Raw genomic sequence first — 26,943 nt, forward strand, 5'->3', positions numbered from 1 at the left:
ATAATAGCATATTTGTCTGTTACAGCTGAGCTTTGAAATTGGTTTCACTCTGCAATTTGTTCCACTTGTGCCTTTAATCAACCTGTATATTAGTAAGGTGCAAAAAGAAACTGATTTGCGAGGGCTGTAGGCAGACGCTCAACCTGGTGCTGGCAATTTTGCAGAAGAATTGAGAATTGCTAATGCTTTCATGGAAATGAAGATGCACTTGTGCACACATGAAACGCATACTATAGTCGTACACTAACATTAGCCCAATGTATTAACAGTAGCTCAACCAGATAACACACTTCTGCTCCCAAATATATACAGTCGAACCTCATAACGAAATGGTTTATAACGAAGCAATGACGATTCCTCTTGGAAGCTCGGTCAACACGGGCTATAACAAAGCTAAGGCTATAACGAAGAAATCACCAGGCCCCTTCAAGTTCATTATAATCAGGTTCAACTGTACCCTGCTTATGAGACTCGTGCTGGAGTCTGCGGCACTTGCCCATTAAGTGCAGTTATTGCATGCAATTTCAACTGCAGTTACTGCACAAATAATGCCTATATTATAGAAGGTTAAGCTGCAGACAGCTGTTATAAGAATCTCATCATTTCTGCCTTGTTCGTCGAATGTGCAAATGTTCACATGGATCGTGGTTCTACTTGATTGACTGTGGCCACTTCCAGACTGGTGGTCCCACTTTGCAGACTACCTGCTTTCGAATGGTGCCACTTGAAAGCAAGTGGGACTGTTTGTAAAATAACCTCACAAACAAAACTTGGATCTGTCATGTTTGACAAAATTGCTTGCTGCAAGAGGAATATGTACGATAATAATTTGAGAAAATATTAATGGACTTTATTTCGGCCATTGATGCATGTTCCAAGCCTAGATGCAGTGGTTCAAGCAGTAGTTGGAAACCCTCTTGCAATAGTCCTCCTAAGAAATACTGCCAGGTTACTGGAAACCTCATTTAAAGCCAGTGGTGAGCTACCGAAACTAAGATGACTTGCAGATGAGAGGGAAGTAATGAAAGGAATATTCATGAGGTAACTGCTGTAGGCAGGCCTGCAGCACAGCGATGAAATGGATTGACACTGGCTGCTACTGATGGACAAGGGTCTAGTTATAATGCGATGGCATCTAGGCTGTCTCACAAAAAATTTCTCGATTGGTCGAAAGAGGTCACGTGACCTTGTGACGTCATCGCAGCCTGCCCACTGGGTTGTGAGAAAACTGTGCACGAGCCTTACGGGAGCTCGGGAAGAGCAACCTATGTCTTGCAAGCTCCACCGGCGGCAGTGTTTGAAATGTTCGCCTGCCAGAGCACGAGCGTATTGCTTAACCACTGCGCCAGTACTGGTATGAGGGCTCCCCGCAATCTATGAATGTGATTGAGAGGGTTGTGACGTCGTCAACACCACGTGACTACCACTGGACCAGCCATAAGGCACTGCAAAATTAAAAAATCCGAGGACCCCCAAAATTTTCCAAGCAGGCCAACCCTAGAAAATGGATTAGGGTGGATTAGTAGGTCAATTTAGTATAATCTCATATACTAATCCCCCCCCCCCCATGTAATAGCCTCGCAATGAGGGCCTTTGGGGGGTATTCTGAGTAAATAAATAATAATCCAATGGAAGTTGCTGGAACATTCTAGAAGGCAACGATTCATGCATACATCTAAGGGCAGTGGAACCAGCTCCAATTGGAGCATTTGCAGGAAAGTCTCAAGAACAACATTACACACTCATGCAGGCAACCTAAATGCTATCATATTTTATTTTTTAAGAATGTGGCTAAGCCCCCAAGTTTTTTTGGAAACCAAGAACTATGGCTAGCTTCTGGCAAATGGGAACGAACTCGTGCATGCCAAGTGAAAAGACCAAGCAAGAGCCGGACAGAATATTCTCTTAAGGGAGTTGAAAATGCAATTGACATGTTCAGTGGCCTCGCAAGAGGCTGTTCAATATATAGGAAGGAATAACTTAAAAGGGAACAGAGGGGGCATGTGTGTATCCTTTAGGTCTGTATGTCACACAACCTATGCAACATGCCTGCTGCTTGGTTGCCTTTTGCAGTGACGTGACAAGCACTGTTTTCAGTTCCATATAGTTTGCAAGCTTATTACAATAGTACTTGGTTTTATAATAGATACTTATATGGTAAGCATCATGCTGTGCAGGAATTGGATCAGACAGAGAATGGGATAGTCTCGTATGGACTCCACTGCAAGCAACAATGTTTAATTACCAGAGTAACCAGTACCTTCACTACAAAACAGTTCATGGTACTACCTTCCAACACTCCTAACATAAAAGCACTGCACAAAGCTCAGCGTTCTGCAAGCTTCCTGTGAACTTTCAGTATAGAGCGCATCTGCATGTGTATCAGCGTGAAGGCAAGAACACACTGGAAGGCTGCCAGTCCACCCACTCTCCCTCGGTGCTTCTGCAGGACTTTGAGGATGTCATGAAGGATCTCCTTGTAGTGCGTTCTAAAAGGAAGTACTGGGTAGGTATAATTACGCATAGCAACATTTAGGCAAGCCATGGGAGCCATGATGCATGGGTAAAGTGTTCCAAACGTGAGCTGCCAACATACTGCTTCCATTTGTGTGCAAACTACACACTGAGTGTCCATAAGGGCTAAATCTTGCAGTGTCTTTGTGCTTAACAAGAATGCCAACATTCCAGGCAGGGCAAGGTTGGGTGCGGTAGTTGACAACATCCCAATTCGGTGCAGCTGAAAGTGTTTCCTAAATATTGCATTCAGCATGATGCCACCAAATGATGCCGCAATTCCAGCTATCGCAGCACCACATGTGATGGGCAACCTAATGGGAAAGAGAAAGAAAGGGAAAATCAATGCCAACCTTGAGTGCTACTGCCATGTTTACACAGTTTACCTTGCCACTTTGACATGTTTTTATACTATTTTTTTTCCTAATGCAGGCATGTGATTGGAATAACTTAGTATGATTTGTAACATTTGTTACCTCAAGACTTGCTCTTCCTAACAATGCAAGTGCGGGGGCTAGTTGATGCTTCAAAGTGGAGATATCGCACTAATTGATATAGAAACTGATCATCTGCTCCTGTTCTGTGTATGCGTTTTCTGCATCAGTTAGCGCGACATCTCGACTCTTTGTTCTTCCTTATGCACAGTATTACATTTAACCCAAATGAGAGGCGATACTTCAACGGCAACGTGCATTTGCTCTGCATGACAAAACATTGTGGTGCAGTCATGAAGTGTCTTACCATCAAGAACTAAACTTATGCGGCAATCCTGGTGACAATAACTAGCTCTTGTTATAAGGAATTCATTTTAAAAAAAAAATGGTCCGGAGTGAAACTGTCACTAGGTGTAAAGCAAACAAGAGCTTTCAGCTTCAAAGATGGACAGAATCGTCTGTGAAACCAGGATTGTGGGTTCACACTTTGCTTAAGATGGGCAGAATAGTCTATGAAATCCATAAGCTTGCCGCCCCTGTTAGCTCAGTTAGTAGAGCGACTGCTCCGGTTCACTGAGGGTTCTCACTTTGCTGACAAAGTAAAGCCCTCTTGACTAGTTTAGGCACCACGTGCAAACTTGTGTAAATAACAAACTCTCAACATTTTCTCGGTGTGCTATACACCTAGCGGCGATTTTTTTTTGTTTCAAGCGAATTTGGCACCCTTCATGTCACAAAGACGTGATCGTTTTATGCAGTCTAACAAATAGCAGGCAACGTTTTTCAAATGAGTGAAGTAGCACTCTCACGTCATTCACAATTTTCATGCAGATAGATTTTGTCAGGAATAATAAATATTTTCTGGGTATAGTGTGATGTGCACCCAGGTAGAAAAAAGCCACTGGGTACAAGTTGGCATTCCAAATGAATCCAATTGGAATTAAATGGATTCAATGGCAGCCAGTTGGGCTCATGATTCCCAATGGGTAGCCGAATTGGCTTCCTTACTTCCAGTCTCCAACTGGGAGGCCCAAGTGGAGCATACAATGTGCATTACAATTGGAGCTATCAAGTAGTTCCATTTGGACATTCCAATTGGAAGCCAAAAATTTACACGACTGAGATCTGCATATTGCTCTCTACAAGCACAGAACAGCATAATAATGAGGTTGTTGGAAAAAAGATATTAGCGGCTTAATCTGCTGAATTGCTTTTATCATTTCCACCATCTCGGTAGTCGTGACTAAATACTTCACTCAACGGGCCAGCACCACTGGCTTCAGAAGTGTCCAGTGAACGGAGTAGGCACATACTGAACACTGGGAGTCAACAGCAAATTAGCAGTTCTTATAGGCTCCAGTTAGTTTCAGTCGTTTAAATAACTGAAACTAACTGTATACAATTGTGTATTTGTAACCGGCTGCACGGTCCAATTTGTACATTCGATTGCAATGCTCCAAGCATTCCAATTGGTTCTATGAACACAACTGGGTATTTCCCAATCCGACCCAATTATTTTTTTCGCCTGAGCACCTTGAAACGCAAAGTGATTCCACATAAGTCCTGGTATTTCGATGCTACAATCTGAAACCACTGCGAAAACTTGTACACCTTCCGGCAGAAAATTGGCACTTGGTGCTCCGTATTGCAAACCTAACTAGTTTCCTTGGGGCCCAGATATACTTTTAAGCGGAGTTTTATTTTTTTTTAATCTAAATAACGAGCGGCGCGTTAAAGGGCTTTTTAAAAGGCAAATAAGAAGATAGGCACAGCAAATGCCAAGAGGACAAATCCATTCTGGACATGTTTTGGAACACACAATGCGATAGATACAAACATACGATATGAAAAACTAGAATCTCACACGTCGCGTTTCGGCTTCCAGTGAGCGAAGAGCTTCATTTGATGCTTAAGTGCTTCGTCTCTGCTCAGCAGCACAGCATCCGGCGGAGCATTAGCTGGCGATATTAAAGTTACTACGCCACCTTTTTCAGGGTTCAGCGATTCATATAACTTTGACTGCTGCGGCATGTTGATACAATGCCGTGAACAAACCAAGTAAAATTAGCCTTTTATAAGACGTTTCCTTTTCCTCCGCACATCCCGCACGCCTTCTCAAATTAGCAAAGAACGCCGCCATCTTGGCCCATTGTTAGTGATGGGTGAAAAACATTCCTCTAAATTCGGTGTTGAGAAGAACTGAAAGAAGTCTTGCTTGCACGGCTGTGCTGGCGTCGCCACACACATACCTCACTGCAGGTAATTGACCGCAGGAACTGTGTTCGAACTCTACAAAAAATATACGTCAAGATACCTTCCAGTGAGAAGTGAAACGACCTTTGAATTAGGTACCGTTGGACGCTGCAAAGAAGCTTGTGGAAGCACGCGGTTTTTAGCATGCGCTTGTTCTTTCGTGTCGCCATTTGCACTGTGCCGTTATCGAAGCGAGGTAAATACACAAATATGGCCCAGTCTGTTTCATCTCCACCGGGGACAGCTTGCAGCCCGTTGCCACGAAACCCAGCGCCAAGGACGGCAACAGACAGAAGAACCAAGCTCGTCGTAGGTGGTAAGCCCAAAGTGAAGGGGCGTGTCCTCTGTTCCCAGGCCATCTCTCTCATTCAAAGTCTTGAAACGCTTGAAGTGGCTAGGACTCTCTTCCAGACATTTTATTTCCTGACCGACAACGCGCTGCGCTGCTCATGGGGTGCCCCATTTGAACCATCTCTCGAGTCTTCCCTTCCGTCCCTTTTCCACTCCAAATCATCCTTGCCTAGTGCACACGCGGTGATCTCACTTAGGTGAACAATATCACTAATGACTCAGTGGTTACTGTGTCCGATCGGCTGCTACCCAGACAACACTATAGATGCTCAGGACGCCCGGAGGCTGTATTTCTGAGGACGTTGCGTTGTCCTGATGTACTGTACCGATCCTAAGTCCTCACCTGGTCCTCTTGTCCATCCTCAGCACATCCTCAGGAAATCCTCAAAGTTGCCCTGGAGGACCTTTCGGTCTGTTTGAGGACTAAGATGACTATTCGGCGCAGAGAATGTGCGTTATTATTTGCTTTATTATTATGGGCAGCATTCACAAGAATTGAGAAAAAGCTTGTTTTGTGTGTACTTGATTAAAAAAATCAATTTCGCAAAAGTTTTGCCGCTCTTAGCAAGGCTATGGATGGTTCAATCGCCCCCTTTGCACGAACAACCCAAATAACTCACAGTACTTATACAGCGACAGCCAAAAGTCCAACAGTCGAACCACACCAGAAATATGCAGTAGGTAAGGCCTGGTTAAACGGCATATCTATTTTTTTAAAAATTCTGAATGCATATAATTTATTGGGTCAGAATCTCTATTAATCACAATTTTACATGAATTCATTGTAATTTAATTTACAGTTTTATGTAATGACAGCTGCGTGCGTGAGATAAAGCTGGCTTGATTTCATTGCAGTGCCGCATATTGTCCCGCGAAAGTACATTTGTAGGACATTCGATAAATTTTCATTCTTGTGTCGTCCAGCAGCACACAAACTTAGGACATCTTTTTGAAGACGTTTGCTCATGATCATACATTGAAAATGTACCGAGGATATCCTGTTCGGGATGAGAACGTTTGGGCCATTTGAGGACATGCTCGGGTCGTTTAGTGCTCCGTAGAAATAAGCACGAGGATGTGGGATGAAATCCTGGCCATGGCAGCCGCGTTTATATGGAGGCGAAAAGCAAGACACCCGATGCTGTGCGATGTCACAGCACGTTAAAGAACCTCAGGTGGTTGCCACCAAGGGTGACAGTGCAGGGAGGGGACCACCATGGAGGGAGCGGATTATCCCCTTTCATCGGCCACTCCCTGCATTGTCGGGCTAGCAGGCTGATGAGAATCGGCCGACGCCATTGGCTGGAAAGGGGTCCTTCGACGGGGAAAAGCCGCTTCCTTCTTGAGCTGTATCCGACTACAGTAATTAGTTCGCTGAGCAGTATACACGCTCCACGCAACTCTTACTTTTCCTTCAAGAACCACGTTCTTTCTATCTCTCTTGAGCTCGGAGCTGTAATTCGCTTGCCACTTTAAGGCTCTGAACTGGTAACAATGAAGCTTTCGTCACCCTCCAGAGATTTGTTGCGCTGCTTGCCTACACGGCAAAGCTTAGAACAAACTTGATGGTCTGGAAACATTTAAAAACGACATGAGTGAGGAGTACCTGTTTTGTTTGCCATCATGCCACTTTGCTTGATGGAGATCGCAAATAGACACGATAAAATTAACGTATAGCCACTTAGCAGGATTCAAAACTGGGATTTAGTTTCTTAGCTGAAACACCTTTAAACCTAGGGTTCATACATGTATGTCGTTTTGTATCCAGCTGTGTTACGTTCAGCAACCGGGCTGTGCAGTTTATCTACTTAGTTTGTTTGCTTTCTACATCCCGAGTACGTCCGTATTACATTATAGTGACGGTGCGATATCTTTAGTATGTTCTAGGAGGCCAACAAACTGTCAAAATAGAATAGCAAATTTGTTTTTGCTAGAGTAATTTTTCCTTCTCAGTCGCTTCTTAAAAATGTGTTGCAGAAAACACTACGTTGGCTGCCTGTGAAGAGCGAGTTTTCCGCATGATATACAACGCCTGTCAGTTTGAATTGAACGACGGAGTTTCGTGATTTTAAGTTTCCTTTATTCATTCATCCGGGTAAATGAAGCCGTTACTTCGAGAGGGTCTGGGAACATTATCTTTCCCTAAACTTCCCTCGCACGTTGCGCAAATTACGAAAGTACTCCCATCTTCTGTTATGAACGCACTTAATATCTCATGTTGTCGGTCTTGTGCACGCATGATGTGCGACACGCTGCACGACACTCCGAGCCCGTCCTGCATAAGGTGTTTTTCACAGTAGGCATCAACACCGGCAGTAGACAGCTGTTCTTCCATACGATGTCGCCTAACTACACGCATGTTTTCTTGACCGCCTCGCGTTCCTCACACATTAATTGGTTGAATGATAATAATTGGTTTTTGGAGAAAGGAAATGGCACAGTATCTGTCTCATATATCGTTGGACACCTGAACCGCGCCGTAAGGGAAGGGATAAAGGAGGGGGTTAAAGAAAGGAAGAGATAGGTGCCGTAGTGGAGGGCTCCGGAATAATTTCGACCACCTGGGGATCTTTAACGTGCACTGACATCGCACAGCACACGGGCGTCTTAGCGTTATTCCTCCATAAAAACGCAGCCGCCGCGGTCGGGTTCGAACCCGGGTTAATTGGTTGGAGCGCACCGTCCGGTTCGCTGCGTACCCGTGGCGGTCAGCGGCGTCGATGTTTCATTTCGTGGAGCTCCTCTTCTGTGTGTGGTGGTCGCTTGCGAGGCCCCGTCACGCCTTTTTTATTCTTTTGGATGCGATGCGGTGTTTTAGCTCTACCTCTTCTTTTCGGAGCGCGTGTCGGCGCTCCCACTGGCCGTCCACTCGGCGTGAGCGTGCATTAGAGACGCATACATCACGAAACCTGGCTGAGGTAGCTAAAGAATGCTTCGCATTAAAAAAACCTTGCATTTTGTGGGGTTTGGCGTCACGAAGCGCCATGTGGACTACGAGGGACGCCGCAGTGGAGGGCTCCGGATTAATGACATCGCACAATACACACTCTGAACATGACGTAGATAGATTTGAACCTTTCCGGCTACGCTTAGGAACACCCTCGGGACATATAGTTAGATCCAATATGAAAGTGAATAAGAGTTTGGGCATTCAATATGATTGATTAGTCTATTAGTCATCATGAGTGACAAGCTTGCTTTTCCTGTTTTAGAAGCATTTGTTTTCCTTGACGTTTTGTAGCCGGAAGAAATTTTCATCTCTAATGCAGGAATAACGATAAAATTCATTCTTTTGGACCCGCCGTGGTGGCTCAGTAGTTAAGGCGCTTGTCTACTCAGCCGGAGTACCCTGGTTCGAACCCGACCGCGGCGACCACGTTTCGATGGAGGCGAAACGCAAAGGGCGCCCGTGTGCTGTGCGATGTCAGTGCACGTTAAAGATCTCCAGGTGGTCGAAATTATTCCGGATACCTCCACTACGGTACCTCTTCCTTTCTTCTTTCGCTCCCTCCTTTATTCCTTCTCTTAGGCGCGGTTCGGGTGTCTACCGAGATATGGGAGACAGTTACTGCGTCATTTCCTTTCCTCAAAACCAATTTTCGTTTTCATTTTAATAATAATATTAAAAACAACAACAACAAACAACAATATATAATAATAATTATAATAATAATAATAATAATAATAATAATAATAATAATAATAATAATAATAATAATAATAATAATAATAATAATAATAATAGTAATAATAATAATATTAATAATAATAATAATAATAATAATAATAATAATAATAATAATAATAATAATAATAATAATAATAATAACAATAATAATAATAATAATAATATGTTTTTGGGGAAAGGAAATGGCGCAGTATCTGTCTCATATATCGGCGGACACCTGAACCGCGTCGTAAGGGAAGGGATAAAGGAGGGAGTGAAAGAAGAAAGGAAGAAAGAGGTGCCGTAGTGGAGGGCTCCGGAATAATTTCGACCACCTGTGGATCCTTAACGTGCACTGACATCGCACAGCACACGGGCGCCTTAGCGTTTTTCCTCCATAAAAACGCAGCGGCCGCGGTCGGGTCCGAATCCGGGAACTCCGGATCAGTAGCCGAGCGCCCTAACCACTGAGCCACCGCGGCGGGTCGCGTCGTTTTCATTTTCAATTAATCTTTTTGTGCAAACATATTGGGGCCAGCTGCCTGTACGCAGGCCATCAAGTTATGCCAACGCATAGTTTGCACCGATGCATCCATGTCGTACCCATGTTTAAGACTAGGAGTCCAGCGAAAAGCCGTGTTTTCTAATCCGCTTATCGCCACCTGCTCTGCCTTACACTGCACACTAGTATTTCAGTAGAACACGTTCTTGGGCAAGTTGGTTCGTAGCTTGAGTAGATGAAGCGCACAGAAACACAGCACACAGGAAAAGAAAGGCACGAGACAGGCGCCGTGTCTTTCTTTTCCTGTGTGCGCTTCATCTACTCAAGCACTGCAGACTAGGTTTGGCGGTCAAAGATGGCACCCGTGACATCACATGCAAACTGCGTTCGTCTTTCTTTCATCATGAACTAAGCAACCTGTACATAGTTATGATTGTGTAAATAGTTTTTTGTGTATATTACTTCTCTCCCCCCCCCTTATCTTTTCTTCCTGTCCCCTCACCTCTTTCCTTTCATTTCTCCACTCTGCCTGATATCATTTATTTCCACTGCCCCAGCTCAGGTGCTTCAGTATCGATGGCAGATGCCGGGGCTAGCAAAAATCTTTTCCTTCCTTTTTATTATTATTTTCATTAAAACAACTTCGTCATCATCTTCAGAAAATAAGGATCATGCACCAAAATTGTGATTACGATTCTGAATGTCACGTATGCGGTCACGCACCATATATCATTGATGGAATTCGCCTGGGAGCTTAACTTAAATTTTTTTCATCGCTCCTCCAGTTTCTAAAATGCCTAACCTGGTGCAACCGATTACATCATTACTTCACAAGGCAGCCATGTAAATCCTATGAAAAACACACAGTTATGGCGAGCTCAAAAGGCGAAAATGCGTGTTTTACAGAGAGCATTAGGGTAAATGCCTAGTAAGTGCTAAGGTCAAAAGTATGTTAACTATTTCTGGCGTAATGCTTGGCGCCTTAATTTGGGAAGTCGAAAGCGAAGCCACCCGGTCGACAGACTTGAATATCATGCACACCGTGGCAAAGAGCTCAAAGTATAGTGCCGGTATGTGGAAGGAATTCTCCGCCGCACTTTAACGGCTGGTATAAATACAATAAAAACAAGCTAAAAAATAGAGGGACTGAAAGCATCCACCTCTATTTCAGTCGTGGCTTTCAACAATTTTGTGTCCACAAGCCAAATCGACTTGCTGAATGATCGAATGTTATTAAAGTTTTCTTTGGAATTTAGTGCGTAGTTAACATGAGTTACCTGTTTCCTGACATCCGAAGCACTGGTATTACTAGGCCGCAAAAACAATTCTTTGCACCGCAAAGGATTTATAGTAAAAAAAAAATTACTGTCAGGCTTCACTGAAACACCCGGTGTGCACACACAATGACACTTTGCTTTGGTGCTTGGTGCCATAGGTTCACCGAGCTATCTTTATCTGATGGCTTATTAATTTTGAATCTGCGGTGAATGTACAGCGTGCGGCAGTGTTCGCTACTCATTGCATACTGCCTCACTCCAACAATGTGCAGCTCTCAGTGCATTTAACGCGACGTGGAACATGCAAATTGAGAGGGAGTTTTAGTTCTGCGGAATCGCGAAGCTAAAACGGTTCAGGCCAAGCATTCGGTATACAAAATTTCCTCATGCTCTGGAGTTTCCGTCCTCGGTCTTTTAAAAATAGATCGAAGGTACTTGCTACAGCAGAAATAATTGCATAGTAAAAGGGCCGAGAAATGATCACACGTTTTCACGCAAAAATATCATAATGATGAAAGATATGCACTTCACGCAAAAGATATCATTATTTATTTATTTGCAATACTATCAGTTCTATTCAGGACTAAGATAGGAGTGGGGTGGTAAAAGTGTTAATTCAGCAATTCAATTAAGAGAGAGGAGAATTCCTCACGACTCTTCGCACATAAAATATTATTGGGCAGTTTATTCCTGTCTCGCGCTGTTTGGGCGAAAAAGGAATACTTCATGCAGTCTTTTGAAAATCTTGTTTTTCTATATGCTCGTAATTCTTATTTCGCGTTATTCGGGAAATGAACTCCTTTATACACTGTTGATTATCATTGACGTCTAGATTATTCATGATGGAATAGAAAAGGGTTAAGCGTTTCTGCTTTCACCCTAACTGAATGCAAAATATATGCACCTGATGTGCACCTTATGCTTTATTTTTTGATTACCCAACTTAAGCCGTTCATACCTACATTGCCTGCTTACATTACTGGATGACTGCACACGGAAATGAACACGCCAAAGAAAAGCATCTACATGTTGCGGTGCGCCTGCCATGAATGACCAAACTTGCATGCGCCTACTTGTTTATTCACATCACGTATTATTTGCAATACTTTTCACTTTGGCTTTACTAAAAGAAGGGTATGGTACCGATGACGTCTCATTTACAAATTACGCAGGTTGTGATGTAGGAAAGCATCTGCGTCCCTTGAAGTAGCCACTTCACGCTATCAAGCCAGGGAGGCAATTGTAAAGTTGGCTCGCCCGCATTCTGACTCTTAATGTGGCGTTGCAGCAGAAATTATTGCAGGGGCACAAGGCGCGCGGCTGCGAGATGCACTGCAGGCCGAGGGAGTTTAAAAAGAAACAAAAACGCACTTGTTTTACAGACAGCCAGGAAATCTAGTTCTGGTGTTCCGCTCGCAGAAAAGATTAAGACAAATCTTGAAATATTGCTGGTCGATTAATACCGGCATTAATACCGGATATTAATACCGGCAACGTACGTCCCCGGCTTTTTCCTTTTCGCGAATTTTTATTATCCTTACGTGTTTTTGTTTCCCAGTATGTTCACTTCCCTTTTTAATTCTCGTTACTTTCCGTTTTTTTTCTTAAGCATGCTCTTTAATATTTCTTTTATATACGCTGAATATCTCGTTTTTCCTTGCATTACACTGCTTTGCTTTCTCAGATTGTCTCCCATTTTAAGAACTGTAACACGGCCTGATATTCGCATTGTTTTGGTCTTGAGTACGAAAATGGACACGAATAAAACGATAAAAGCTGTACTGCTTCTCTGGCGCTGCAGTTCACGTTACACACGAAGCCGTCAAGTCAGCTAGACGCGCGTTTGACAGCCTTGTCTGGCATTTACCTTTTATTGCTTCCCGGGCGGCGTCCTTTTTACTTTCCTAGTGCCCCACCGAATTGTGTAGGTCACCCACTCTTATAACGTAAGGATGTTCTTGTACAAGTAACGGACATTTCCGGGTGATAAAAGTGCGTTTAATTAGCCGGGTCTGGAGGCGACAGGAGACGACCCGATCTGTACGCCTTTGCTCGTAAACGCTCAGCTCTTCTGGTGGGGCGCGGCGTCGTCTTTCAGACGCGGCATTGTCGTCGAAGCCGTTGTCATCCGCTACCGAGTCGTTGAAGCCGTTATCGTCGACCTCGGGCTCGCCGACATGCGGAGCGCCGTCGAGCGGCAGCGCCCCCGCGCCGGGGACCGAGGAAGGCGGCGGCGCGGCGGCCAGTCCCGCTCCCAGCACCCAGAGCTCGTCCGAGTGCGGCGACCTGGACCTGGTGCCCCCGCCCCGGCCTGCACGGCGCCTGCCGTTGCTACTGAGCCGCCTGCAGGGCTCGGGTCGCTTCGCGATGGCCTTGTCGCTGGCGCTGGCAGCCACGCTGCTGACGCTGCCCCTGGTCGCGGCGCTCATCTCCGGAACGGTGCGCGCCCATGCGGTCGGGTTTTTTTGGATCTGGTCAGCGAGATTCAGTTGAAGGGACAACTTTTTGCCGCTGATTTTTTTTTCAACGTCATTTCCGCCTCAGGAATTACGTGATTAGGTGTGTCAGCTCACAGCTATAGTCCACTAGTAGCCGCTGTTAGCCTTTGCTATGGTGGCGTGGCTCGACTGCGTGGCAGACATCTCTTACACGAGCTATGTTCGGAGTAGGTTTCAATGTCGCGTAGCCTGAACTTTATGCGCTTTTAATTTCATTTCGTGCAGTGGGACTGAGAATGACGTTTATTCTTCCCTCGAGGGGCGAGAATATATAGTTACCGAGGGCTCATCGAGCCTTCTACCCGCTGAGTTAGGTAGAGCACTATGGCCAAGGGCCCCACCATTTCTTTAGCGCGGTGCAGCTTAGCAGTTTTTTCGTGCTCACTTTTCAGCACTTCCTTACACATACCATACTTGTGCGTGCGTACGTGCGCGAGGATCACGAGGATCTTGCGTTCTTTATATATTACTCTTGCGGTGTGGTTGCAAAATTTCGCAGAGTGAACGTCCATTTTATTCTTCTTGCTGATGGTTCAGACTTCTTTATTATTATACACCGACCATTCTCTTGTGCATTGGCTTCTGGCATTCACAAAGTTCATCGAAAATCACTTTATGTCGCCCTGGAAAAAAAAAAGAAAGACTGGTCAGACTTGACTTAGCTTGAAGTGCAAGCGGATCCGTCTCTCACCGGCACGTTGCGCCCCGCCGCAGGTGGCCGACTGGCGCTCGGCGTCCCGCGGCGGCGGCAGCACCCTCTACCTGTGCAACGACTCGGTGTGCCACGCCGAGGCGCACTATTTCGACGACAAGCTGGACACGGCGGTGGGGCCCTGCGAGGACTACTACACGCACGTGTGCTCGGCCCACTGGCAGCGCGTGCTGGCGGGCGCCGACCTGCGCGCCGCGCCGTACGCCAGCCAGAGCCCCGGCTACGCGTACCAGGCGCTGCGCGAGCTGGCCTCGGGGTACGCGTCGCAGGACGCCGACCGCATACACCAGAACAGGCACCACTTCGGCCACCAGATACTGCTGTTCGTCGCCTCCTGCGCCAAGGTACAGATGCGTCGAGCCATGGCTGGCTTAGTAGTAATGTGGCCTGGGCTTTGCGCGCGACGCCACGTGGCACGCACTCGGACTGTGAAGCAGAGACGGACCCAAAAGATGGACATGGATCGGATGGTTCCGTATAGCGCTACCTGAAAAAAATAAAAATAAAAATTGGAGTGGCGCGCATGACGCGAGTTGTCGTATGGTGTGTACTGCTAGCAAAAACAAGCCCAAATGGGGGTGAATAACTTGCCCTCTAGTGCACGTTTATATTGGAGTTTTATATGCTCCATCAATATGGAGCATCTCGTTCGCTCTCTTGGAGAGGTGTAGCTTTTAGGAGTTCAATAGAGTGACGTTATTCTTCTCACAGAAATGGAAGACAAACATGCTGCCAAGTTTGCGCGTCCTATAGTTCTAGGCTCATTCGTACAGCCGTGCCAGCGACGGAAACGGACAAGAAGTTATACAGGTAGTCGGCGAAACAGCTTGGGCGACTACGCTTCTCTCACGCGACCCTATGCAACGGGTTATCTTTGCCGCCTGCAACTGCGGCTGCAGGAATTGTCTGGCTGTGCTTCGTGAGGTCGTTCGGTTGCCTATTGCCGTAGGTGAAGCGATGTAACCTTACAAACTGTATCAGAAGTTCTGAATCTTTGCTTCAAGGAATTTCTTACCGTGATGCGTCACGCTAAAGCTAAAAACGAGCACAGAATAGGTTGAATTGAGAACACTACCGCATATTATCTGTCATGAGGTTGTTTGGTTTCACCTTCATGTATTCAAGGCTTGAAAACTTCAGCCTCACAAGCTTTATTAAGAACTCGGGGTAGAAATTGTGTTATATCGCAGTTTCAGCTCGGTGCACCGCACCACTGCTGACTGCAACACACCGCGCAAACCGCGCGGAAGAAATCTTTGAGAATGAGGCCTAAGCGGGAGCTCCTGCATAGTGACGGTGCGTACAAAGGAAGATCGGGTATCGTGGGAGCGTGCTAGACGCTTCAGAGGAACAGTTCAGTGCAGCATACTTTTGCATAAAACGGTGCCAGTCACCTCTTTTGTCACGGCAGGCACCCGTGAATCAGCAGAAACGAGCGGTGAGTCAGCGACAGTGGTAAAGATGGTAACCGCAATTAGCAAGCATCTGAGCAGAAGCAGATTTGACGCTATGTGCCGGTGCGGACGGCGCAAAATAGAGTTTTTCATTACTCCATTGGGGATTTGAGCTGTGTCAGACCAAGAATATCCATTTCAGAATAGGGCGTTATAAATAGGAGAATCTTCACTTTGCTCCATCAATCGGGGAAGGGAGCAACAATTACGCATATTTTCCTCAGTATTGATGCAATAAATGATTCGTCACATTAGTTTAAAGCCAGCCATTTAAACTCTCGTTAGGATTGATTCTTGTGTACAGTGCTTAGACACGGGATATTACTGGCGTCGTCGCTTAAACATGCTGATGCTACAGGGGCAGATTTAAAGACGAGAATTCCTTAAGGAAAGCCACACTGGCCGTAATTTTTTTTTATGAAGAAAGTTGAGGAAACGCATGTTACAAATAGTGCAGTCCGCATTCCCAGCATTCCCTTACCGCACATCAAGGACCGTGTGAACTTAGAAGAGTCGTAGCGTTGTCTTCCGCTGTCCTGTGCCTTGCTGGCACTTATTCATTTAATTACAGCAAGCGCTCATTCGACTCTGCGCTAAAATCATAAAACACAGCAGTCGCAAGGGGGCTTTCATTAAATAGATGGTATCGATAGATGGTATCGGAGGGTATCGGTAGATTTCGCGGTACACACGCAGGATACTTCGAGGGCAATTCTGGTTGTGTGAACGACGACGACTAGAGTATCGCCATTGAAGAACCGTAACTCTATACGTGTGTGAAGTACTAGGAGCTGGTTTCCAGCCCACTGCAAGGCATCGTGCCGATGCTTACGCGGCTTTTATGAGAGTTGCAAATCCACTTGCCGTCCTAGCTGTTGGAAAACATTGTAATGCAGAGTGCAGCGAGATGGAAACACGAATCGTGTCACCTCTCACTGAGACTAATGACCAGCGCTGTGCGTGAGAGATAGATCGGAAATATGATTGATTGAAATATGATTAATGCGCCTTTATGACGCAGCGTATAGTGTTCGATGGTTTGGAAAGCCTTAGAAGCCGAGCAGGACGAGCTAAGGGCCTGAGTGTCGCTGAATTCAGGGCATTTTTTTACGCACTGGGTTTTGACCTCGCCTTGCGCACACCAAACACGTTATGCCTTGGTGCTCTCTCACCGAACAGCCCTAGCGCCGTTACATGTTATTATCATGATCATCGCATTTAGTGCCTTCGGTTCAATCATGATGCCCTGTGACATGAGTGTGCCGGATGTGCGCTCGTAGGAGTCCTCGCGCACGTCGCGCGAGACGGACTCTCTGTCGAGCGTGTTCCGGTACTTTGACCTCGAGGGGTGGCCGTACGACGCTAGGCCGCGGGGCCGCAAGAACGTGGCGCACATCGCGGGCAAAGTGGCCGGCTCGCTGGCCGTCTTCCCCTTCGTCGCCGTGGGCCTCGAGCGGCTGCCGTCCTCCCGTCAGGCCGACCAGCCGCGCCAGCAAGTCGCCGACAGGCTGCTGGTCGTCATCGGACAGGTCTCGTCGGGCCCCTCATCCATTCTGCACGCACACCTTAGTTCGCGGCGTAAACTTCTTTCTACCAACGCGCTCTGAACTGTTTTAGCGCACAGCTGCAGTGTCACGGTCGTCACAGTTTGTAACGGCGTAGTTTCAGGTTATGTATGTGTGTACATAAAACGAAAGGGGAAATATGTCTCGGAACACTAGGACGACCGTGCTGCCCGTATTAAAGTTGACGCCCGACCGGCTCGAAGCGAGCCCGAAAGTTCCCACAGAAATTTCTGCAAAAGTTTCACAGCTCTACGAGGTATAACAGTGTGAGACGTACCGAGTGAAAATCGCGGCTCGATGGTGAAGCGTATGTAAGTCTATCTCTAAAGACGAAAGTGCTGTACACCTTGGGCCACAGGCACAGCTTCTGCTTCCTCCTCACGACCACATGGACGAGAGCCGGGCCATGGATTGGTACCGGGAGGCCGTCGGCCACGCCCTCAAGTCCTTCTATAAGGGGCGTGAGGAGGACAAGATCATAAACACCATCGTGGAGCTGGAGAGGAATCTCGCCCGCTCCATCGAGAACCAGCCGTCGCTCAAGCCACCGCCTTTCTACAGGGTGAACCTTTGTGTCTGCTTTTGTAGTTGCTTCATGTACTACTCAAAGCAAAAGCCAGCCGATTGTGCTGCTGCCTGTTTGACCATGCTTATTTAACCCACGCCTATTTAACCTGTACACTGAACAACACCATGCGGTCTAATTAATCCCGAGCCCTCCACTATGGCGTCCCTCATGGCCCACGTGTTGCTTCGGGACTGTAAATCCCACAACTTACGTTTTAAAAAAAATAATAAAATTCCCATTTTGGAGCCAGGATTCGGGCAGTAGGTTACCTGCCAAAGACATTGGTGCACTGCGGCTGCTCACTCGTGCTTCGTATAGTACTCTGCTGTCATATCTATGCACCATGACCACCATCATATGGGTCGAAGGCTCCAAATGCAAATGTCTTATTCGGGCTCTGTGCGTCGGGCGTGCCGCACATTATCATAGCAGGTCATGTCAGCACGGCTAGTGCTGCTTTCCTGTTCAGTGCCGGGCGCAACGTTCCAGCCACTCTTCCCTTCACATACATTTTTTTGTGCAATTAACGCTAGCTTAGACTATAAAGCAGTAGTGTTATGGGTGGCCGTTCTGTGACGGGCTACTTCGGTTTGCCTAAAAAGAAAAAGCCGTTCCGAAGTATGCACTGGCGTGACTGGGAAGACAACGGGTTGACACAAAGTAAGGCTCAGTTGCGCTTCGAGCGTTTCAGGTGATCTAGCCCAGAATTGGTCCGCGCACATATCACTCCTTGAGGGAACCGTGCGCACTCCATTTGCGCAGGTGTCCCTGGGCAGCGTCCCCGGCAGCGTCCACTGGGACTGGGTGCTGTTCATGAACGGCGTGCTAAAGGGCAGCGCGGCGGCCGCCGTCGCCCAGCCCGTAGCAGTGCGCTCCATGCTCTACCTGCAGCGGCTGGCCAGGCTGACGCAGAGCACGCCGCTGGCGGTGTTGCTCAACTACGTCGGCTACCGGGTGCTGGTCGCCATGGCGCCTTTCCTGCCCGGACCCACCGGCGAACACCTGGTAGGTGCGAAGTATTCACGCGGGATATTTCGCTCCGGTCACGCGTATATCGAGCGGTTTTGAGCCGTTTTAGAAAAGGGGGGCGCATAGCGTCGCACCTTCCTTTACCATGTGCAGAGACTACCGTGGAGAATGTTTAATGACCTGACTGCATGGTGACAGTCATCCGATGGTTTTTACACGTCTTCGGTGGTGTCGACAGCATGTTTGAGTTGCCATTATCCAAATATGTAGACTTTCTTGGGTGAGTTCACCATTCGAGAGGTAATGTATATTCTTTATTTTGATCGGTCTCGTATTCGGCGCCTTGTATACAGTGCAGCGGGGACAATCGTTACCAAGAGTGCCGGACAGCGCCCAGCCTATGCCTAGCGACTATCGCGTTCTGTTCAGCAGCCACTCGGTCATTACCTTTCTATCTCGCATCACGGATGATGTCAACGCTTTTTTTAATGTTCCAAGTCATGCGCCACGTGGTGGCAGCCAGCGGAACTATAGAAGCTCTTGTTCTGAATCCGGGTAAAGCATCTTGACCAGGATTCGGGCTGAAACAGTGCTCTTTTTTCTATATATATAGCGCTCACGTGAGCCTCATTCTCACTCTTCCAGCTTCCATGAGGGTCTTTAAGAGTGTATTTAGTGGCCCAAAAATGACCTACTTGGCGGTCTAGCAAACTATGGGTGAACCTATAACACCGTGGCCAGCAGCTGTGAGGCTTTTCATGTATGTAGCGTCGGATATGCATGCAGGTTCCCCTGTCGGTGGACGGCCGTCGCATCCCTGGCATGGAGCGGCTGCAGGCCTGCGTGCAGCTCGTCGAGAAGGTGTTCGGCGCCGCGCTGACGGTGATGCTGCGCCACGCCACGCCCTTCCTCAGCAATCCGGACACGGCGCGGAAGATGCTCGGCCTGGCCCACAGCGCCGCCGACGCCATGACGCACTTCCTCAGACAGGTAGGTGCCTCGAGGCCACCCACTGTCGTGTGTTGTTGGCATACATGCATATCGCTGAATGCTGCTAGCAACCATATTACTCGAACGGGTAATGATTATGGTTGGCATCTGCACACTATGCTAATTAGATCGCACTTGTTGCCACTAATCGCACCGTAGAGAAGGGAAGCGTAGCTGGGGACGGCAGAGAGCCAGGCAGGAAGATTAATTAAATGTTCAGAGGTAAGGAAGCCCTATAGCCAGCGCATGGATTGAGCTAACTGGATATCATTGGGAGATGTCTTTTGTCCCGCTGTGGATGCAACCGGGCTGTTAATGAATGATTCGACAAATGTTTTCAGAAATTCTTATGCCTTTTTCGGGCAGTTTGAGTTGCCTAGGCGCTAGTGGCCAGGCCTGTATATCGTAGGATAGAAAGCTCGCCTAGTGGTTTGATTTTGATATAACTATATGTGTTGGACGTCCCGGTTTTTATTTTTTGAAATTTAGTCTTTTTTTCGGTATTTATTTCAGATCGCAGTTTTCGATTTTTTTTCTCCTGTCCTTCCTTGCTATCGCCCCTCTCTATACTTCTTGTCGCGGTCCTCCCCCTTTCACTTTCACCTATAGCCGGCTGCAGCTCCGGTGCTTAAGATATAAGATAGCAATTGCAGCTGCCGGCAACATTCATTTCCTTCACTTTTTATTTATTTATTTTTAATAAACCACAACAACAGCAACTACTACTACTATAACTTTTTTTTTTCGGCGAACATTATTTTCCACGCATGAGTTATCGCTTTTTTTTTCGGCTATTTTATGTGATATTCCCAAACGATCAAAAGTCACTTACAACTTGTTTTGGCTTTTTTTTTGCTGGCGTGAGCCGTCGATTTAGCATTAATTATAACACAAATTGGCGTTTATTGTACAGCGCTTACACTATACGTGCGCTTGCAGAGTATACATGCTATTGCCAATAAAAAAAGTAACAGAAGTTAAATGTTGGAACTGTTAGATAAAACTCTGAATAGATGTTGATTTATTAAATATGGATTGCCATTTTATCCTTCTGTTGCCGTGCTATGTTGAGCTATAGATCATGTGGTCTGCGTGTTTACGACAGGTATGGAACTGTCGCATAACCGTCGCGGTAGCAAGAAAATGTCAGTTTTTCGCGACGCTTATCGATTATTTCAAGTGCCCGGTGGCGTGCAGTAGAGCAATACCTCGTAACGCACAAGGGTATGCCGTCTCATCACTCCCCTATAGCTTCTGCACTTTAATTTTCTCTTTTGAGTGTAAGGCCTGCTCGATAGCCAGATAGCTGCGGTGTGCATGTAAGGATATTGACCTTTCATGGCTAAAAGTGAATTTTGAAAATTTATTTCGGCGTACTTCAGCGCTCGTCTGCGCGTCTTCCTTGCTCTATGTATTGGTTCGCGTTCACGGTGAACTATATAGATTGCACTGCACTATATGCACCGAACTGCAAGCTAGCGCGAACTCGTCGCTATATCGACACGAAATTCTGAACGTATGCTACCTGGGTATATAACCTTCCTGGTGTTGCCGCACCACCGTACATCGTTGCCGTATAACATGCCACTGACGAGTCACGGCAATGCTGCGTTGCTATGCTGTACATTCCTAGATACATTAGCACAGCGCGCCGCCAGTGCGCTGATTGGTCCGGACGCGGCAGGCGTGCGCGCAGCTGGCCGCTATGTGCCGCCCTCGTGGTGATCTGCGCATGCGCACTGAAGGATACGCGCTGTGCTAAAAGTCTTTACTGCCCCTCCCCCTCCGTCGCAGGCCCCGTGGTTGTCGGCGGAGGACCTGAACGCGACGCTGGCGCGCATGTCTCAGACGTCGCTGTCGCTGGGCGTGCCGCGCGACCAGCCAGGCGAGGCCGAACTGGGCCAGCAGCTTGTGGACGTGCCCACGCTCAACGAGCGCAGCCTGCTCGAGAGCTACTTCCACATGAAGACAGCCGTGCAGCGCCGATACTGGACCGCGCTGCACCGGGCGCAGCGCAACGGCTCGTCGGCCCGAAAAGAGGCCCTCGTCGGGAGCATGCACGGCATCAGCAGCTTTGACCTCGCCTACGGGTGGGGGCCACCTCCGCTTTTCTTCGTAGTCATGAAATGCACCTTTAGGGGTTGGAAAGCTTCAAGGACGCTCATGGGCTATATCTGATATTTTTCAGCGTCGTATTCGCCTTTGGGAGATATTATTTAGATATTAACGTGAATGCTGGTACTCGTAGATCTTTTACTTTCCTTTTGGGAGTCTTTTTTTAATTACCAAACAGAAACAGGATTGCGTATTGATTGGAAGAAGTACGAGGGAGTAGGCTGAGCTTCTGGCAGCATTCGGCCTGGTTATACTTGTATGCTTCAGAAAAATGCACGACGAATATTCTTTCATGCAGTGCAAACGATGCGTATACTGAATGCTCCCTGAGTCTAGCTATATAGTCGTCTGCACTGGTGGGGCCCTGGACTCAACCTGAATGAGCGTGGACGCAGACAGATGTGTTTGTAGGTTGGGGAAGGAAAAAGGGTGCGTGGCTGAAAAGTTTGTTCCTCCTCCCTCGTTTACCCGGTAACTGTCGGTGTAGGTCCACATACCTGTACACTGTTTTACATTTAGTTTCCAATGAAATAGGAGCTACACCTGTCGCCAGCTTTTTGTGCATCGTGCCTGCGGGAAGTGGAACTGACTGGCTTCACGTATACATGGAGCAGTATAGCTAAGACAGCCAGTATTATGCCAACAACGTATGTGATCGTAACGGCCTCAATACGCGTGCATGCAGACACGACCCGGAACGCAACAGCGTGCTGCTGCCGTACGGCGTGCTGGGGTTCCTGGTTCGCGTGCAGGACATGCTGCCCATGCACGTGCCCCGGTTCCTGCACTACGCCCTCCGGGGACTGTTCGCCGCCGTCGCCGACATGCAGGCACGCATACAACCAGTCACATATTGCGGGTCTTGCGTCCCATTTCGTATACAGCTGCGCGAGAGGTCCAGTTTTCAGCGAATCATAGGCAGAAACGTGCGATCAAATTTGTATAATGAAAACGGCCGAGCACATGCACGGCGCTGTCTTCATTCTCGAAAGCGCGCTGCGAATCCGCTCTGCTCGGTCGATAATGTTCAACGCGCTGCTAACGAAAACGAACTGGGTGGTTGTTAACTGCCGGTGTCGGCCCGGATACGAGCATACATGTGTTGAGATAACCGCGGTCGGCCATAGCTATCCTAATATTGAAATCAAGAGGAAGAAATGGGCTTGGGCAGACATGTAATGCAAAGGCAAGATAACCGCTGGTCTTTAAGGGTAACGGAGTGGATTCCAAGAGAAGGCAAGCGTAGCAGGAGGCGACAGAAGGTTAGGTGGGGCGGATGCGATTAAGAAGTTTGCGGGAATACGGTGGGCGGGGCTGGCAAAGGACAGCGTCAATTGGAGAGACATGGGAGAGGCCTTTGCCCTGCAGTGGGCGTAGTCTGGCTGACGATTATGATGATGATGATGAGCTACGACCGCATCAGTTGTTTGTTTTACATCCCTGCAGCTCTAAATGAAGTGCGAAACGTATGCATACGGAGAACTATACCTTTGAGTGGAATGGGAAGGCGGTGAGAGATAAATGTGCACACACGCAGACGGCGCACGACGCGCCCGACCGGCCGTCGTGGAGCCGCGCGACGTCGCTGCGGTACGCACACGTGTCGTGGTGCTTCCTGCGCCAGTACGCGGAGGCGCTGTCGGCGGAGGCCGGCTCCCCCGCGGCCGCCGCCGAGGACTTCCTGGCCGAGATGGTGGAGGACAACGCGGTGCTGGAGCCGCTGTACCGCGTCTACCTGCGATCCTTCCCGCAGCGCGACGGGCAGCCCGCGCTCTTCCGGCTGCCCACACTGCGCGCCCTCTCCACCGACGAGCTCTTCTTCATCAACTACGCCGTCGGACACTGCGACCCGGCGGCCGCACGAAACGGCACTGCCGCCCGGCAGATACTTTCCCGGGAGCGGCTGCCGGCCAAGTTCAAGGTGGGCTTTGCGTGCTTACGGTACTTCCCAGTAGTGATGCTACTATTTATACCGCATATATCTCAATAAGTACTTACAAGCCACGTTGTGTCCAAGGTCCTCCCTCTATACAGACCTTTCTAATGAGCGGTGCCTGGGCGTAGCCATGTTTCTCGCTGGACTGTCGTGTGCACATGGAGGTCATCGTGGGAGCGGAGCGCCAGCTGTCTAAGCCTGTTTTGCTACAGTCCAGAGAGGTGTTTCGACCTCTGCGTGTGAACACGATGGAAAGGTTTATAGACACGAGGCGTGAGACCTGAGAGGCCTTTGCCGAAGCCACAGGTATAGTGTGCTTGGCAGTGACCGCCATGGGCCACGTGGGGCTCATCAAAACGAAAAATGCATCGCCTCTGATCGTTTCGAGTTCTGTTTAATTTCAGTCGCTACTCTAGTTTTCACCGCCGGCACCTTGTACTGTAGACCGCAACCGAGGAATCGCAGAGTCTTCTGGACAGCGCACAAGCACCCCATAGAGATGCTCGTGATGACGTCGCTCGGGTCATTAGGACAATCATATGCGAAGGCAGAGCAGACAGGCAGAGCAGATCGATGGGTCTAAAAATTAACATGCAGAAAACCAAGGTAATGTTCAACAGCCTAGCAAGGGAACAACAGTTCACAATTGGCAGCGAGAGCCTAGAAATTGTGCCGGAATACGTCTACTTAGGGCAGGTAGCGACAGCTGATCCGGATCATGAGAGGGAGATAACTAGAAGGATAAGAATGGGATGGAGCGCATATGGCAAATTCTCGCAGATCATGAGTGGCAGTTTACCAATTTCCCTCAAGAGGAAAGTGTACAACAGCATAATCTTACCGGTACTCACCTACGGGGCAGAAACGTGGAGGCTAACGAAAAGAGTTCAGCTTAAGTTAAGGACAACGCAGCGAGCCATGGAAAGAAAAATGATAGGTGTAACGTTAAGAGATCGGAAGCGGGCAGAGTGGGTGAGGGAACAAACACGGGTTAATGACATCCTAGTCGAAATCAAGAGAAAGAAATGGGCTTGGGCAGGGCATGTAATGCGAAGGCAAGATAACCGCTGGTCTTTAAGGGTAACGGAGTGGGTTCCAAGAGAAAGTAAGCGTAGCAGGGGGCGGCAGAAGGTTAGATGGGCGGATGAGATTAAGAAGTTTGCAGGCAAAGGGTGGATGCAGCTGGCAAAGGATAGGGTTAATTGGAGAGACATGGGAGAGGCCTTTGCCCTGCAGTGGGTGTAGTAGGGCTGATGATGATGATGATGATGATGATGATGATGCGAAGGCATCTGGGACTCGGGACTTAACTGCACCCTGCGCACACTCTACATTGCGTGTGTGTTTGTGTGAATGAGTCGTGTGTCAGTGAGTGTTTTTCCATGGAACGTTCATCTACTTTATTCTGAAATAGGCGCACCATCAGGCGCGCCAGCAGGCAAACAGTGACCGCTATAGAGCACTTCTTCATCTTTCAGAAGAAAATACCTGTACCCGCAGCGCCATGTCAAAGATGTTAGCTAACATTTTTGACATGGTCAGTGATCGAAGAATCATTATACTATGCTACTACCTGACCAGACGGCATTCTGTCAAACCCTGGACTAAACCCGAAAGTTTAGACAACGCAGTTCTGATGTTCAAGATCACAGGGTTTGCGAGGTGTACCTGTATACACGCTTCTTGATTTCCACTGGTGCTTGCGGTCATTGGATTAATTCAGACCCCCGCACGGCATCCCTGTTAGGGTTCTTTGGTGTCTCCTTATGCAGAGTGCAACACTTTTGTGCTGCGTGCACCAAAAAGCTGCTTATGCCTTCGCACGCACGCCTGGTACACAACACTCGTAGTTGCTTAATCGGTGTAGAGAGAGACACACACAGGGAAAAATAAGCTGTTTGTCCTGCTGCCGAGACGAAGTCCATGTAAAAATTTTCTCACTCACACTGCGCAGGTGCCTGCCAAGTTTGTATTCAGTGCGCTCGTAACACATTCTGGCTGCATAATGTTTGGTTTTTGGTTTATGGGGGTTTTACGTCCCAAGGCAACTGAGGCTATGAGGGATGCCGTAGTGGAGGGCTCCGGATAATTTCCACCATGCACTTGGGGTTCTTTAACGTGCAGTGACATCGCATGGTACACGGGTCTCTCGCATTTCGCCTCTGCCGAAATGCAACCGCCGCGGCTGGGATCGAACCCGTGTCTTTCGGGTCAGTATCCGAATGCCATAACCACTGAGCCACCGCGGCGGCGACAGCAGAAGGCTACGGAGTTTGTGGATATTTTTACATTGCGTTAAATTCCTTCGGCTCTCAGTTGACTCCACTGCTTACGCAGAAATTTGTTGCTCGACCACACTCCCCGATATCAATCACTGTGGAGGCGATCACCTGTGCCGTGCAAACGGGGCGCAGGTTAACGTGCCGCTGAGCAACTACGGGCGCTTCGCTCGCGTCTACGGCTGCAAGAAGGGCTCCCCCATGAACCCGGCCCGGACCTGCTCCGTGTGGACGTCGACCGGATGACCCCCTCGGCTGCTGTCTTGGCGGGAAACGGGCCCGCGGCTTCCGGGCTGCCCGGTGCGCACCTGCGCCTGCTGTGCACCACGAGGAGTCGCCGAATGGCGACTTCAATAATAAACCAGCGCTCCTTTAGCGTTACTTAACGCACCGCCGGTGGCTTGTTTTTCTCTTTTCCCAGTCTGGATCAAGGGTGGTTACTCAGAACGATCTCAGCTTACACTTCCTTGTTAGTGTCAATAAAAGATTCCGACAGCTTACTCCGTCCCTGAAACTTCTGATGCAGTTAAGAGACGTGGAATTACGTGATGGATTGTGGAAGCGGGACAGACTGCCAGACTTGGAGAGCTGGTTCCTATGCAGGGTAAGTTTACGGGCCATTCTTCTCAGGGTCAGATTTTTTTATAAGGCGTTGAAATCATCTAGGATCCGAAAGATTCGTAAAATGGCGAACTTTGCAATGGCGGGGAAAAAAAACCCGTCTCCGTTCTTCTTTAAAATTTCCCCGGAAAACATTCAGTACACGGTAATTCTCTACAATCAAGATAAAAGTGTTGTATTGTTTTAAATATATAAGAGTAAAGACATAGCGCAGATCATATTTCGCTCAGTTATTACT

General features: G+C 47.9%; 2 protein-coding genes across 3 annotated transcripts; one reads left to right on the forward strand and one right to left on the reverse strand.

Moving 5' to 3' along the window:
* Nucleotides 1-2,212: 2,212 nt before the first annotated feature.
* LOC144125387 (transmembrane protein 126) lies at nucleotides 2,213-5,086 on the reverse strand. The gene is made up of 2 exons (XM_077658719.1): nucleotides 4,813-5,086; nucleotides 2,213-2,828 (listed from the first exon to the last, which is right to left on the reverse strand). Exons 1-2 carry the CDS (start codon nucleotides 4,977-4,979, stop codon nucleotides 2,327-2,329), a joined length of 669 nt encoding a protein of 222 aa, XP_077514845.1. The 5' UTR covers nucleotides 4,980-5,086; the 3' UTR covers nucleotides 2,213-2,326.
* Nucleotides 5,087-5,172: 86 nt separating this feature from the next.
* On the forward strand, nucleotides 5,173-26,470 carry LOC144125388 (neprilysin-1-like). Of its 2 annotated transcripts, XM_077658720.1 has the most exons (11): nucleotides 5,173-5,517; nucleotides 13,097-13,437; nucleotides 14,211-14,552; nucleotides 16,943-17,191; nucleotides 17,586-17,789; nucleotides 18,558-18,800; nucleotides 19,551-19,754; nucleotides 21,549-21,844; nucleotides 22,555-22,699; nucleotides 23,407-23,790; nucleotides 26,220-26,470. In XM_077658720.1, exons 1-11 carry the CDS (start codon nucleotides 5,346-5,348, stop codon nucleotides 26,328-26,330), a joined length of 2,691 nt encoding a protein of 896 aa, XP_077514846.1. In that variant the 5' UTR covers nucleotides 5,173-5,345; the 3' UTR covers nucleotides 26,331-26,470. The 2 variants fall into 2 exon arrangements, with proteins under 2 accessions (XP_077514846.1, XP_077514847.1); XM_077658721.1 differs by lacking the exon at nucleotides 16,943-17,191.
* The last annotated feature ends 473 nt before the right edge of the window (nucleotides 26,471-26,943 follow it).

The sequence above is a fragment of the Amblyomma americanum genome, chromosome 3 (genome assembly GCF_052857255.1).
Source record: "Amblyomma americanum isolate KBUSLIRL-KWMA chromosome 3, ASM5285725v1, whole genome shotgun sequence".
NCBI classification, from domain to species: domain Eukaryota; kingdom Metazoa; phylum Arthropoda; class Arachnida; order Ixodida; family Ixodidae; genus Amblyomma; species Amblyomma americanum.